The sequence below is a fragment of the Sorghum bicolor genome, chromosome 10, assembly GCF_000003195.3.
Source record: "Sorghum bicolor cultivar BTx623 chromosome 10, Sorghum_bicolor_NCBIv3, whole genome shotgun sequence".
Taxonomy (NCBI): Eukaryota; Viridiplantae; Streptophyta; class Magnoliopsida; order Poales; family Poaceae; genus Sorghum; species Sorghum bicolor.
Window position 1 is genome coordinate 57,521,526 of NC_012879.2, and position 14,983 is coordinate 57,536,508.

The 14,983-nt window shown below is 42.2% G+C and overlaps 1 protein-coding gene and 1 long non-coding RNA gene across 6 annotated transcripts; one reads left to right on the forward strand and one right to left on the reverse strand.

The window, feature by feature from the left end:
* LOC110430698 (polyubiquitin) lies at positions 6,537–9,480 on the forward strand. 2 transcript variants are annotated; one of them, XM_021448519.1, is made up of 3 exons: positions 6,537–6,692; positions 8,051–8,957; positions 9,186–9,480. In XM_021448519.1, exons 2-3 carry the CDS (start codon positions 8,051–8,053, stop codon positions 9,194–9,196), a joined length of 918 nt encoding a protein of 305 aa, XP_021304194.1. In that variant the 5' UTR covers positions 6,537–6,692; the 3' UTR covers positions 9,197–9,480. The 2 variants fall into 2 exon arrangements, with proteins under 2 accessions (XP_021304194.1, XP_021304192.1); XM_021448517.1 differs by having other exon boundaries at positions 8,051–9,480.
* On the reverse strand, positions 10,186–13,802 carry LOC110430699. 4 transcript variants are annotated; one of them, XR_002448041.1, is made up of 4 exons: positions 13,409–13,802; positions 11,523–13,255; positions 11,334–11,435; positions 10,186–10,522 (listed from the first exon to the last, which is right to left on the reverse strand). It is a non-coding gene; the product is annotated as an uncharacterized LOC110430699 (long non-coding RNA). The 4 variants fall into 4 exon arrangements; XR_002448040.1 differs by having other exon boundaries at positions 11,334–11,696; positions 11,799–13,255; positions 13,409–13,801; XR_002448039.1 differs by having other exon boundaries at positions 11,334–12,180; positions 12,813–13,255; positions 13,409–13,798.

The window sequence follows — 14,983 nt, forward strand, 5'->3', positions numbered from 1 at the left end:
CTTCCAAACGTTCCAGAACACGAGTTGGAATACGGAATCAAACATCGGCCTGGCAGCACTGTCGAGCCCAGCGTGCTGCCGCAGCCACCAGGAAGGCACGGACTGCATTCCCAGCGGTAGAAGCATTGCTGCCCATAGTGTCCTGGTCACAACACAGCCAAGCAATAGATGCTGCACAGTCTCAGACGCTTGGTTGATAAAATATTAGGCAAATTCAGCAGCAATTTAATCCAGAAAATTAACATGATAATTATATTGGTGACATCGAAAATGTGATTGTATGTTCTATACATGAACGTCATGTAGACAAGGCTAACCAGCAAAAATCTAACACAAGACCTTATTGGAAAGAAGAGTATAGCATTATACCCAGCGGCACCAGAGCCGGTTGCGCTAGTTGACATAGCGCCTGTCGAAGTAGTCGTCCCGCTCGATGTCGTGCAGGAGTGTTGCAGTGCCGATCAACCCGATGATGTGAATCGCCACCAGGAAGAAGAGGATGATGCGAGTAGTCGTGCCGCCAACGACACTCCCCAAAAACGAGATTGCCGCCCTTCACCCGTGCAGATGAACCCGAAGACGGCAAGCGTTCCGGAGGCCTACTCTTCCAGAACTTGTGCGCGCAAGTACCGGAACGGGAAGAGATTTTGGGACAGCAGAACTTTAGTTGTGTGTGCAAGCGTCTATCTCTTACAAAGAATAGATGACCATGAGATATTTATATCATAGCCAGGGAAGATGAGCGGACGCAGAAAATCAAGAGACAATGCATGAGACGTCATGAAATAAACATTCCAAAGGAGAAACTCCCATCATCACGAACGAATAAACGCTCACAAGAGAAACTCATGCCATCATGAATGAATAAATCCAGTAACTCATTAGAATTGGAAACTCCTGTAACTCCTGAAACTCCCATTTTAATCAGGTGTTAAAGAGAGAAAACTCTTGCTTTTACTCTTCTTAAGTGGCAAAATAAACATCCCATATAATATGGTGTTAAACCATCACATGCATATTATTTATACAACCCTTAGAATTTTTTTATATATTAAATATTTTGTGGGCAAACCCACAATATATCTAACATTGGTCACATAGAGCGCAGCTATCAGATGCTTGCAGGTTGCAAGCATCTGATAGTTGCGCTCTATGTGACCAATGTTAGATATATTGTGGGTTTACCCATAAAATATTTAAAGCTGTCCAGAGGCGGTTGTGCAACGCCAGCCAAGCAAAGAATTTGACACGCGGCGGTGCCTGCGCCTTCCAGAGCTCCCGAGCTCCCAGCAGGGTAGTAAGCCGAGGACGCAGAATATGTATCATCAGCGGACCATCTCCATACGAAACGATCCGATTGTAGGGGGTTGAGAGACATCCTTCGCAACATCTCCCAGACCTGCAAGTATTGACAGAGAACTTGTGTTGTTAATGCCCCCCCTAATGTCAGATGCCCATCGATTGTGCATCAGTGCATCCTTAATCGTTCTTTTCCGATCAGTCCTGGAAATTGCTCTGAACAGGTGTGGAGCATGGCGACATAGCGGTCCAACAGGTAGCCAACTGTCATACCAGAAAGCGCCAGCTTCGCCATCTCCAAGGCGCACGACCATGGTGACGGCGGCCATGGCCGCAACCGGCTTCTCCAGGCGCGCCGACAAAGTGACCCAACAGCGTCGTGGCTCAGCGCGGCGCAACCATTCCCATCGAAGCCATAGGGCGTAACCGAAAAAACGCAGGTCTAGGACGCCTAGTCCCCCGAAGCAAGTGGGTCTGCAAACCGTCTCCCAGGCAAGGCGGCATTTGCAGCCAGCCACGGTCTCATTGCCGGACTAGAGAAACACGCGGCGTCGCTTGTCTATCTGTGTAATGGCCCAGCTGGAGAGGCAGCATGCAATGCTTACATGCACAGGTATGGCAGACAGGGTTACTTTGGTCAGCAGAACTCTTCCAGCGTTCGTGAGGAGACCGGACTTCCAGGTCGGAATTCTTGCCGCGACCCTGTCGATCAGAGCCTGTTCATCAGCGCGCTGCAGCCTGCCTAGTGACAGCGGGACACCAAGGTATGTGTAGGGGAACGGTGCCAGGATGCATGGGAAGACCTACATGAACTGAGCAATCATGTGATCAGAGCATCGGATCGACGTGGCCGCACATTTGTCGACATTGGTAACTAGTCCTGAAGCTCCAGCGAAAAGAGTGAGGATTTGTTGTAGGCTTGTGAGGTCCCCAACAGACGATGAAATTAGCACGACCAGATCGTCAGCATAGAGAGAAGCGCGATGCACAATGGCATTCCCGGGCAGTGGGGCAAGAACCCCCCGACGATCGGCCTCACGGATGAGTGAGTTGAGGGCCTCCATTACCAAGACAAACAACATTGGGGAGATAGGATCCCCTTGCCTTAGCCCTCTGGCATGTGCAATCCGTCTGTTGGGTTTGCCATTAACGAGGACCCGTAGGCAGTAGCATCGATATCCAATTCGTCAATCTCCTGGAGAATCCAATGTGTTACAAAACTTCCAAGAGGAAAGGCCAAGCGAAAGGCCTTTGCAATGTCAACCTTGATTAGAACCGATGGGAATTGCTTTGCATTTAGCCACCGACATGCCAACTGCACACTTCTGAAATTATCATGTATTGATCTGCTCTTGATGAACACGCTCTGGTTAACTGCAACCATGTCTTGCAGCCTCGACGCCAGTCTTCGTGCCAAGCATTTGGCAAACAACTTGTTGAAATTATGCATCAAGCTGATTGGTCTATAGTCCTTGAGACCGGACGGTGTATGCGTCTTCCGGATGAGGACCTTGAGAGCATCATTGAGTAGGTAAAAGCTTCTAACGTCTAGCGACCATAACGCGTTGAATGCATGAATTATATCCTCCTTGATCGTTTTCCAGGCGATCCTATAGAACAATCCAGTGAAACCATCAAGGTATCCTCCTTGATCGTTTTCCAGACAATCCTATAGAACAATCCAGTGAAACCATCAGGGCCCAGAGCTCGGTCAGAGGGGAGGTCTTTAACAGTTGCCCAGATTTCCTCCTCGGTAAAGCAAGCATCCAATCCCGTCAGGTCGAGGCTGGGCAGCAGATCCTCGAGGTTGAGAGTATGTGCATGGAGGAAGGGTGTACAAAATTTGATTCCTGAGGTCAGGAGGTCTTTCTTTTGTTTAGTTCCTCAAAACTTTTGCAAAAACTTCAAAACTTGACACCAAATTTTTTTGGTTTCGATGTTTAGTTCCAAAACATTTTGCAAACATAGAGACACAAACAACCCCTTATTTAATGTCTTAGTTTGGGACTGCACAGTTTGGGATAGAAAAATTTCGACTCTGTTTACTTCCAAAACGCAAAATATTTTGCTTTTTACCTAAAATATTTTAGAACTAAACAAGGCCCAAAGTAGAGATTTTTAGCTGGACGTTCAGCGTCAGTGATCAATACCTTAGGTTCCACTCTTTCAAAACTTTTGCGCATTAATTAAAATGCACTTTTTCTAACTCCCGGTTGTTTCCATCAGTAATGTCGTTAGCTGTTAAATACTACTCCTATGTAATTAGTGAATTTCGTTCTTACGGTCGTGGTCCTAATTTTAGCTGAAAGTTCAACATCAGCAACGTATTCCTTTCGTTTCTTCAGAATTTGGCTTATACAGTATATATTATACCATTTCGATTGACAAGATACTCGCCCCAAAATAAATAAACCTCAGATCTTCAGATTCATGTCTTTTCTTGATGACTTTAGGCTTGAGAAATGTGCAGGTTTAAGCGATAACAGTTTTTCAACCATGAAATCAGGATTGGTTCATGTCCATGGTGACGTGGTCTTTATCGCTTCAACCTTCAAAATTAAATCAGATCAGTAGATAATGCCAAAACAGTATAGTGTAAAGTGCCACAGTAAGCAACTTTTAATGCTGCTGCAAAATTTGCTCTCCGTGTACTACTCAAAGAAGTTTTTTTTAAAAGAAACAGGAAAAATGGGCGGGCTAATTTCACCCCGAAAGCTTTGCATCCAGTTCAGCTAGGCTTCAGTGTATACACTTACACGGGCATGGCCTGTTGCAGTATTAGGCCCACTCAGAACTCCAAGGACGTCGTCGGTCATGGCCTAATTGGTGGTGAATTCTGATGAGCTGGGCCTTCGGGGCAAGCCTGGTGATTTTTTTCCTTTTTGGAACAAGAACAGGCGATGACTTGGCACAAAAATCTGTCTAAGCGGCAGGCTGACGCTAAAAAAGTCTCCTACTATTTATTTTATTAGAAAATTCTGCTCATCTGCGGTTGAATTTCTTCAAACATACTCTTTCGTTCTAAATTATAAGTTATTTTAGAATTTTAATATATAGTTTTTACTATACATCTAAATATATTTTATATCTAGACTAGACATATACTTAGAAAAACCAAAACAAATTAAATTTTAGGACGGATGGAATATCATCAATGCTTTCATTTTGAAGGTCTTGGAGTCTTGGATCCTTCCATCAATGACTATTCTCTTGGTAAAAAGATATAGCTGAAAGTATTTTATAGAGAAAAATACTGCTAAATAATTAATAGATTCGGCAAATAAGCTCAAGCAAACAGACGCGCGCCGAACAAGCTGCAAGTTTTTTTCTTTAGTTTTCCTTTAAACAGGGAAACGAGAGAGGGAGATGCTGCTGTCTGCTGTTGCTAGATGATTAAAGATTCTTTGCTTTGCTTACGTTTGTGGCGGCTGCGGCTGCGGAGGAGGAAAAGAAAAGAAACCACAGGCGGGGGTTAAGAAGGAAACCGCTTTTGCAAAACCAGAGCATCTGTCTGTCCGTCTCTTGCGATTAAGAAATGCGCGTTTGTCTTTGCCCGCTAAAAGAATATATAAAATTATTACAAATTTCCAATTCTGCTTCAGTCCATTATATCTAAAATCCAATGAAACTTTTAAGAATTGAACATAAACAAATATAAAATTGAATATACAATAAAATATATTCCACTTGATGACATGTTTTATATGTATTTTGCTAGAATCGTACTTATTGTTTTCGACATATGAGAAGAAAGCGACGGCCATTTCTTATCTGCCGAATTTCTTTATTGTGTGATTTTTATTGCCGTCGCTGAGAAATGGCCTGGACACGAACAAGAACGTTCGGTTAATCATACGTCTTCCATAAATAAATAAATAAATCAATTAAGTAAAAATAATGAAAAGAAAAATAAAGTGGACCACCTGTTTAGTTTCTCACGCAAAAATTTTTCATCCATTCCATTGAATATTTGGACTCATGCATGAAACATTAAATGTACATAAAAAAATAAACTAATTACACAGTTTGGTTTGAAATCGCGAGACGAATCTTTTAAGCCTAGTTACTTCATGATTAGCCTTAAGTGCTACAGTAACCCACATGTGCTAATGATAGATTAATTATACTTAATAGATTTGTCTTGCAGCTTTCTGACGAGCTATGTAATTTGTTTTTTTATTAGTTTCTAAAAACTCATCTCGACATCTTTCCGACATATCCGATGTGCCATTAAAAAAAAAGTTCGCTTTCAATCTAAACAGAGGCCCAAACCAACATCCACAAAGAAAGGAACCGCAAAGCTTAAAAACAGAACCGTAAAGACGGGAGGACCACAAGAGCACAGCAATGAATGACCTTATGAGATTCCCTCCGTTACACGCGGTGCAAAAGTCACGTCGTCCAAACGGACGTGGCCGTCAAGCGCACGGCACGCTAATGCCGACCTGCTCTTTTTCTCTAGACTAGACATTTCCGGTCCATCTTGGAGTACTCCAGCTAATCATGGTTTGTTTGCATATTATATACGAATTTATTTGCTAAATATTACTACTTCAAATATTAATAAGACATATTTAGCGTAAAAATTTATAGAGTTTTGTTTATATATTATGTGTGAATTTATTTGCTAAATATTACTCTAAATATATAACAAACAAACAAAACTCTATAAATTTTTATATCAAGGGCAAAATAGTCTTTTTATCCTCTAGCTAACACCGTTAATTACTAAAAAACGGATGAAAGACTATAGAAGTAAAAAAAAAGTTCGTTTCAGAATCATAAAGGTAAGTTAAAAAAAGACCATACAAAAAAGAGGTATTTAATGATAAACTATAATCCAGAATTTGTTAGGATAGTATATAAGAATAAGACCTTGTTTAGTTTCAAAAAAATTTGCAAAATTTTCCAGATTCCTCGTCACATCAAATCTTTAGAGGTATGCATGGAGTATTAAATATAGACAAGACCTAAATAAGAAAACATGAAATGTTCACGAAAAAAATCAAGCCAATGCATGATCGAAGCAAACGGTATAGTAACGGTGTTAACCTGATCCATTGATCTTTGTAATCTTTAACGGCCACCTACCGCGGGCAGCAAACGGCGTCCCCCTCCTCGATATCTCCGCGGCGGCCTCTGGCTTTTTCCGCGGAATTGCGCGGTGGGGACGGATTCCACGAGACCGCAACGCAACCGCCTCTCGCCGCTGGGCCCCACACCGCTCGGTGCCGTAGCCCGTAGCCTCACGGGATTCTTTCTCCCTCCTCCCCCGTGTATAAATTGGCTTCATCCCCTCCCTGCCTCATCCATCCAAATCCCACTCCCCAATCCCATCCCGTCGGAGAAATTCATCGAAGCGAAGCGAAGCGAATCCTCCCGATCCTCTCAAGGTACGCGAGTTTTCGAATCCCCTCCAGACCCCTCGTATGCTTTCCCTGTTCGTTTTCGTCGTAGCGTTTGATTAGGTATGCTTTCCCTGTTCGTGTTCGTCGTAGGGTTCGATTAGGTCGTGTGAGGCCATGGCCTGCTGTGATAAATTTATTTGTTGTTATATCGGATCTGTAGTCGATTTGGGGGTCGTGGTGTAGATCCGCGGGCTGTGATGAAGTTATTTGGTGTGATTGTGCTCGCGTGATTCTGCGCGTTGAGCTCGAGTAGATCTGATGGTTGGACGACCGATTGGTTCGTTGGCTGGCTGCGCTAAGGTTGGGCTGGGCTCATGTTGCGTTCGCTGTTGCGCGTGATTCCGCGGATGGACTTGCGCTTGATTGCCGCCAGATCACGTTACGATTATGTGATTTCGTTTGGAACTTTTTAGATTTGTAGCTTCTGCTTATTATATGACAGATGCGCCTACTGCTCATATGCCTGTGGTAAATAATGGATGGCTGTGGGTCAAACTAGTTGATTGTCGAGTCATGTATCATATACAGGTGTATAGACTTGCGTCTAATTGTTTGCATGTTGCAGTTATATGATTTGTTTTAGATTGTTTGTTCCACTCATCTAGGCTGTAAAAGGGACACTACTTATTAGCTTGTTGTTTAATCTTTTTATTAGTAGATTATATTGGTAATGTTTTACTAATTATTATTATGTTATATGTGACTTCTGCTCATGCCTGATTATAATCATAGATCACTGTAGTTGATTGTTGAATCATGTGTCAAATACCCGTATACATAACACTACACATTTGCTTAGTTGTTTCCTTAACTCATGCAAATTGAACACCATGTATGATTTGCATGGTGCTGTAATGTTAAATACTACAGTCCTGTTGGTACTTGTTTAGTAAGAATCTGCTTCATACAACTATATGCTATGCCTGATGATAATCATATATCTTTGTGTAATTAATAATTAGTTGACTGTTGAATAATGTATCGAGTACATACCATGGCACAATTGCTTAGTCACTTCCTTAACCATGCATATTGAACTGACCCCTTCATGTTCTGCTGAATTGTTCTATTCTGATTAGACCATACATCATGTATTGCAATCTTTATTTGCAATTGTAATGTAATGGTTCGGTTCTCAAATGTTAAATGCTATAGTTGTGCTACTTTCTAATGTTAAATGCTATAGCTGTGCTACTTGTAAGATCTGCTTCATAGTTTAGTTAAATTAGGATGATGAGCTTTGATGCTGTAACTTTGTTTGATTATGTTCATAGTTGATCAGTTTTTGTTAGACTCACAGTAACTTATGGTCTCACTCTTCTTCTGGTCTTTGATGTTTGCAGATGCAGATCTTCGTTAAGACCCTCACTGGCAAGACCATCACCCTTGAGGTCGAGTCCTCAGACACTATTGACAATGTCAAGGCTAAGATCCAGGACAAGGAAGGCATCCCTCCGGACCAGCAGAGGCTCATCTTTGCTGGCAAGCAGCTCGAGGATGGCCGTACCCTAGCTGACTACAACATCCAGAAGGAGTCGACTCTCCACCTTGTGCTCAGGCTCAGGGGTGGCATGCAGATCTTCGTCAAGACCCTCACTGGCAAGACCATCACCTTGGAGGTGGAGTCCTCAGACACCATTGACAACGTGAAGGCAAAGATCCAGGACAAGGAAGGCATCCCCCCAGACCAGCAGCGTCTCATCTTTGCCGGGAAGCAGCTTGAGGATGGCCGCACCCTTGCCGACTACAACATCCAGAAGGAGTCCACCCTTCACCTGGTGCTCCGCCTTCGTGGTGGTATGCAGATCTTCGTCAAGACCCTCACCGGCAAGACCATCACCCTGGAGGTGGAGTCCTCTGACACCATTGACAATGTGAAGGCCAAGATCCAGGACAAGGAGGGCATCCCCCCGGACCAGCAGCGTCTCATCTTCGCTGGCAAGCAGCTGGAGGATGGCCGCACCCTTGCTGACTACAACATCCAGAAGGAGTCCACCCTTCACCTGGTGCTCCGCCTGCGTGGTGGCATGCAGATCTTTGTCAAGACCCTCACCGGCAAGACCATCACCCTGGAGGTTGAGTCCTCTGACACCATTGACAACGTGAAGGCCAAGATCCAGGACAAGGAGGGCATCCCCCCGGATCAGCAGCGTCTGATCTTTGCTGGCAAGCAGCTGGAGGATGGCCGCACCCTTGCTGACTACAACATCCAGAAGGAGTCCACCCTTCACCTGGTGCTGCGTCTTCGTGGTGGTATGCAGATCTTCGTCAAGACCCTCACCGGCAAGACCATCACCCTGGAGGTGGAGTCCTCTGACACCATTGACAATGTGAAGGCAAAGATCCAGGACAAGGAGGGCATTCCCCCGGACCAGCAGCGTCTCATCTTTGCTGGTAAGCAGCTGGAGGATGGCCGCACCCTTGCAGACTACAACATCCAGAAGGAATCCACTCTCCACCTGGTGCTCCGTCTCCGTGGTGGCCAGTAAGTCCTGGGCCATGAGCAGCCGTCCTTCCAGGGTTCACATGTCTGGTGCCTTCCTCTGTCCCTCTGATGGAGATTATCTGCATGTCGTGGTCGTGTCTTGATCGAGTCGGTGAAGAGTCCCTATGTTTCCCTTTCTCAGAAAATCGTCCTATGTCAGTCTGGTTGTGTTCGTGAACATTTCTGCTGGTGCCCAGCAGTTTGGTTGGAACTGTGCAATGGAATAATTGAACCCTGAATTTCGTGTGACAATTTGTCTTCATGGTTTCTGGATATATTGTTTGTTAACATGTTTGTGGAGTGGAAGCTCTATCTTCTGCGTTGCTGCTACAACTCTGCTGTTTTGATGCTCCTTGGTTTTTGTTTGTTTCTGTCGAAGTTCTGCATGGTCATTTTTCAGCTGGTCATGCTGGTTGCTCGGTGCTCATGTTTTCTAGATTTCATTTGAGCTGGTTGAGTTGGGTGGTTGATGATGCAAAGAGTAACTTTCAAGAGTCATAATCTTTGGTTCATTATTAATACGTAGTCGGCACTCTGTTTCAACAGATGATAATAAATAGAATATTTTAGATAAAAATTTTCAAATACTGATAAATAGAATACGTTAGATAAAAAGCATTTAGATATGTTAGACACGGATGTCATCCTTAGAACGTCATGGTCCTGCAAAAATGTTTGCCGTCTTCCTGATCAAATCCCTTGTACACATTTTATCAATGTGGAGTGACTGTTAACCGGCTGCAATTGGGCCAGCAATTCTGCATAATTTGGTAACGTGTTGCTCCATTTTGCAAGGTTACAAATTTAGAGAACTAGAACATCTGGCGCCCTTTGGGCGCCCTACATTGACCTGAAGAGCAAAAGCTACGATCCATACATCTTAGACACAGCTTTATAATTATAATAATATAATCAAATTGTAAGGTTCTAATCTAAGCACAAACATTGGTATATATCATATTGCAATGGCATTAGCATCTAATATCAAGCATATCATATCAACATGCATGGTACAAATTATGCAGCTATCTCATCTTCCATATTTCACCTCTGGTTTCATTCCATTGTACATTATATAGCCTTACAGTTTACAATCAGAAAATATGATTATGGAACGCCTTCGCCAGTAGCTTAGAATGTCTATCCAAATGTCTCACGGCAGTAGTAGGTTCGCAGACCTAGAGACAAAATAGTAGAAAACTACACGGTTTACAACTTTGAGGTTTTCAAAGGATTGCTAGTCATCATAGTGGCAAAGTCCCTTCACATCGATAAGCACTTGAATAGGCACATCTATACAGCTACACAGGAACCCGTACACGCAAAAGCTCTGAAATAGAAAAAAAAGGGCATCAAGGATACATTCTTACCAAACATGATAAAGGGCATGGTACAAAATCAGATGAAAACCACACAATCCCCAGTCATCTTAAGTATGTTAATTCTAGATATATTCATTAGCTCAAAGTGTACAGCGAAAACTTAATGCATAATATACCCAAGTATTACATTTTAAGATTATAAGTCGTAATGACTGGACATGAGAGAGTGTATAATTATCAAACGGTATAACTGGTAGATTGGAACACTGATCAAATGTGTAGCGAAAAAAGACAAGTTTACCATACTAAATAGAAGCAGCAAATTAAACGGTTTATTCTTGATAGGTCTTCCAAAATCATTACTAGGTTAATAGGGTGCCAAAATCATTAGTCGATTATACTAAGTAAAAGTTGCTCATAAATAAACAAACAACCAGCACCAACCGCAGCTAATAGAGCATTTATTATTAGTATACAACTCTAGCTTAGGCTACCCTCATGTTCAACAACAGGGGAGAAATAAATCATAGTTTACAGCAAAAAAATAGTGGATCACAAAAATACAGATATAATCTAATATTGTTGTTTTCAAGCCTATCAAGTGCACATTAATTATAAAGCATCACATTTGATAAAAATCATTAGTTAATTTCTATTCGTACAGTTTGCAATCCACCAATATTATTCTAGGAATGGCTATTACTTGAAAACATTCGGAAAGAGAGAAAACAAAAGAGGTGAGAGGGGAAGGGGGAGGAGTATCAGCAGAACAATGTGGGAGAAGATCGAGACGAAACTTTGTCTCTACAGCAAGTATACCTTGAAGTGATGTAGCCACATTATAGTGGATATATGGGACCATCGCTTAGAATCAATATAAAAAGCACTAAAGCAATGCTTCTCAATTTACAGATTTGGGAACTACATTAAAAAGAGAAGAAACTGTAAGTGCAGATAGTGATGAACAAATGTTTAAAAGAAATAGAGGAGGTCAAGTAGACTATAAACCTTTTGCATCAATTAAGATTCCAGTAGAGTTTTAACAGAAATGGCCTACAACATCCTATGAGATTCTTTTCAGGAGAACAGCAAGCAATTTTCATTTATTGCTCTCTCAGTAAGAGAACTGATTGCAATATCTATGGTTGCACCAAGTCCCAGTTCAACATTTATGCCTTGTGCCTTTTATATAATAAAGCACAACCAATGACTAACTTAAACATTGACAGGCAAAAAATAACAAGTTCAGAAAGGACAAAGATTTAGCAGTCAAGCAAAAATTACCTCCGATCTTTTAGACAGTCAGACCTCAAACGAAAGATCCTTAGTGGTGGGCTGGGATTTTTCGTTCTATTTTTGTTTCTTAATTTTACCAACAAAAGTCTCAGTGTATGCCAAATGATTTAGTGCTATATAGCAAATAATGAAAAGGAATCTCCCCATATTTGAACGTGATAGTGCTGACAGAAAAGCCATCTTTCTGAGTTTCATCTCCATTTGACACGTCCTCAGTTCCTAAAACACTGAATATAGAAATGAGGAACTTCTTCGTGGAATGCTGGGAGATGACTTTGCTGACAAACAAAGAATTGATAGAGCTCCAAAGCTTTGCGCTGATCTCACTCCATTGATGCTAAAGGAAAAAATAGTCCCATAGTGCAAACACCTATAAGAGGCAGTTCTTAGAAAATATCCTCACAAACTTACATAAGATATCACTGAAGTGAAGTGAGAAAATCCAACAAAATGGTTATATTTGGAAAGCTAAAACCAGATGACTACCATATAATCTAAAAAAGAAAGATAACAAATAAGTAGACATAGAAAATTCCAATTTCTTCCATAAGCATGATCTTTTTTAATTAGGATCTTGAAGACCAAATACTTGCATGAGATTGCAGAGATTATCAGCAGCCACCTTAATTGCCCCAATTTTAAAAACTTTGGTAAACCAGTTTCAAATTTGTTGCCACGTTTTTTCTTCACTGCTGAATGCTGAATTATAGTTATTTTTTCACTGCTCAATGTTGAATTATAGTTTAATCACATAACCGTTCCCCTCGCCTTAGCATTAGAGATTCCCCCCTCCCCCTTGCTTCGTCAGTTTCTGCAATCTGGAATGAAAGACATCTAGCAGCAGAGGAAGAACCAAAAATACAAACATGGCGGATAAAAAATATTTCGGCACAGAGCATTGAGTAAGGTAGCTGGGTTAGATTTCCTACTTGATTTCATATTGTTGACACAAATTCTTTTAAAAGCAACTTAAGTCAGCTATCAACTAATATGTACACTAACCCTTTTATTAGTGACATGGATATGAGGGACTTGTGGAAAGCTGCACCCCAAGATTGGAGACCTGTAGGCTTGCTCGCGATGCTAATCAAGTATGGCATTCGTGCTTGCTGCATGTTCAACAGATTCGTTGGGATTGAAGATGGATGTCAAGAAGCTAAGTAACAGAGAGCTCACATCAGCATTGACTTGGTGGGGAATAGGTAGCCCAGTCATAAACTCCTAATACACTATAATCACAGATCTATAACTCACAAGGTCCCCTTGCTATGTACTCCGACAAGGAGCTCGTGGCTTTGAGTACATGGATCCAAGAGAAGAGGCAGAAATAACAATGGAAATAACGATGAAAGGAGAAAGGTAAAGGGTCCATCGAGCAATCGCTCCACCTGCCGCCGCGCCACTTGTTTGCTTGTCAATGTACGCTGCAAAAACATCTTCCTTTCCTGCTTGTCAAAGTAACAAGAATATTTAGCAACCACAACTGAGCAGCAAGGTAAAATCTAGATGCCATAGATCCCACTATCCCACACATACGCATGGGACATAGATCTAGAAGCAAGGAGAATCCAGGAGCTCAAGCTTAGTTCCCCACTCACTTGATTACTGGAGCTCGCCGCGCTCATACCATAGACTTCTGAAGGTCGAACAGATCGACGTCAAGTACGGATTTGTTCGATGGCGATAGTGCGCGGGGGTCTTGGGGAGTGGGAACCCTCCTCTAGTCCTCTGCACACAGTATCCATGAACGCCTCCTCCCAAATTACCCCCTGACGCCTCGTCGATTCATCACGCAAAGGAGGTCTGCTTGTGCCAGCATGGAGGCAAAGCGTGGAGGTGAGGGCAAGGTGGGGAGAGGCATGGAGGCGGCGCTGGGAAGAGAGGGAATGTAGAGGAGGCGGCGGCGGCGATAAGGAGGGAGAGAGACCAAGAACAGACGGGTCGGAGGACTGCGGTAGGGTTTGGCTGCGGTGGGAGAGACCGCACTGCTAGCTGAGTCGCTCGAAAAAGGGGGAAAAAAGATGGCCGCGCTGCCGGTGTGAACCCCATCTTACTTCCACTACTGCCAACGGGGCCGGTCGCAAGAGGGGCCACTCGTCATGGACGTCGAGGTCGCTCACCTGGTCAAACAAGAACGGATGCAGTGGCCATGCGAGTACCGCGGGTTGATTGCAAAGTTTGGAGAGGGTTTTTTCACAAGATCTGTCGAACCAGGTGTCAAACTCCAGAAAGGCCACCGAGGCTTCGTTTCATGTGGTGCAAGCGAAAGCTAGTGGTCTTCAATCAACCCAGATGTTTAGCATTTCGTGGGATACAATAAGGATATCGAAGCTCGGTATAAAAAAAGTTTATTTTTAAAACTAACATTTATTAAAGCCTTCTATAAACTTTCAGCATTTGGGATCAAGCTGAGTGCTCGAACAAGAGTGCACGATTTCTCCAAAATACTCTACTACAGAGTTTTTTATTAAAAAAACTTAACCAACTAGAGCTCCTCATCCATATTACCTTAACGAATCAAAGAAGCAGCACCAATGAAGCAAATGTATTATTTGAGGTAAATATACGATTTCTTTTACTGAAAAAGATCGAGTGTATAGTTATGATCCTATCCATTATAATATATTGCTTTGATAGCAGCATACAACTGTACAGATAATAATTATGCAATGAAAAATTGAGAATGCAGCAGTATTAGAATTAGAAGAAAATATAGTGGTAGCAAAGGCTACGATTCTTCTTATATTTATAACCAAACAATCTATTTCTAACATTTATTGGTTATCTCTTCTTTAGGAACCTTTTATGAAGACACTTTTGTAAACTGAAGTAGTGGACACAATTTCTTAAAGCTTTGGAGTTGCACAATCCTCTATTACATATAGAAGGAAACCTTTCCTTGTTCTTTTGCTGAAAAAGACACACGACATATCATAGACTCTATAGTTCTAGAACTGCTATGAAAAACTGGAGCCCATATCCAATCTACTAATACAGGAATTATAGTAATTTTAATATGGGCTGGTAGGAGTCCGTTCGCGAAAAAAAGGAATTTTAGTTATTTTAGTGTACATTGTAATGCAGCTAGTCATATATAAAACCAAAAAAAGAAAAGAAAAGAAAACTCTGGGCATGATACTTTTGCAGAACACTATCAAGCTCCCATAGACTTG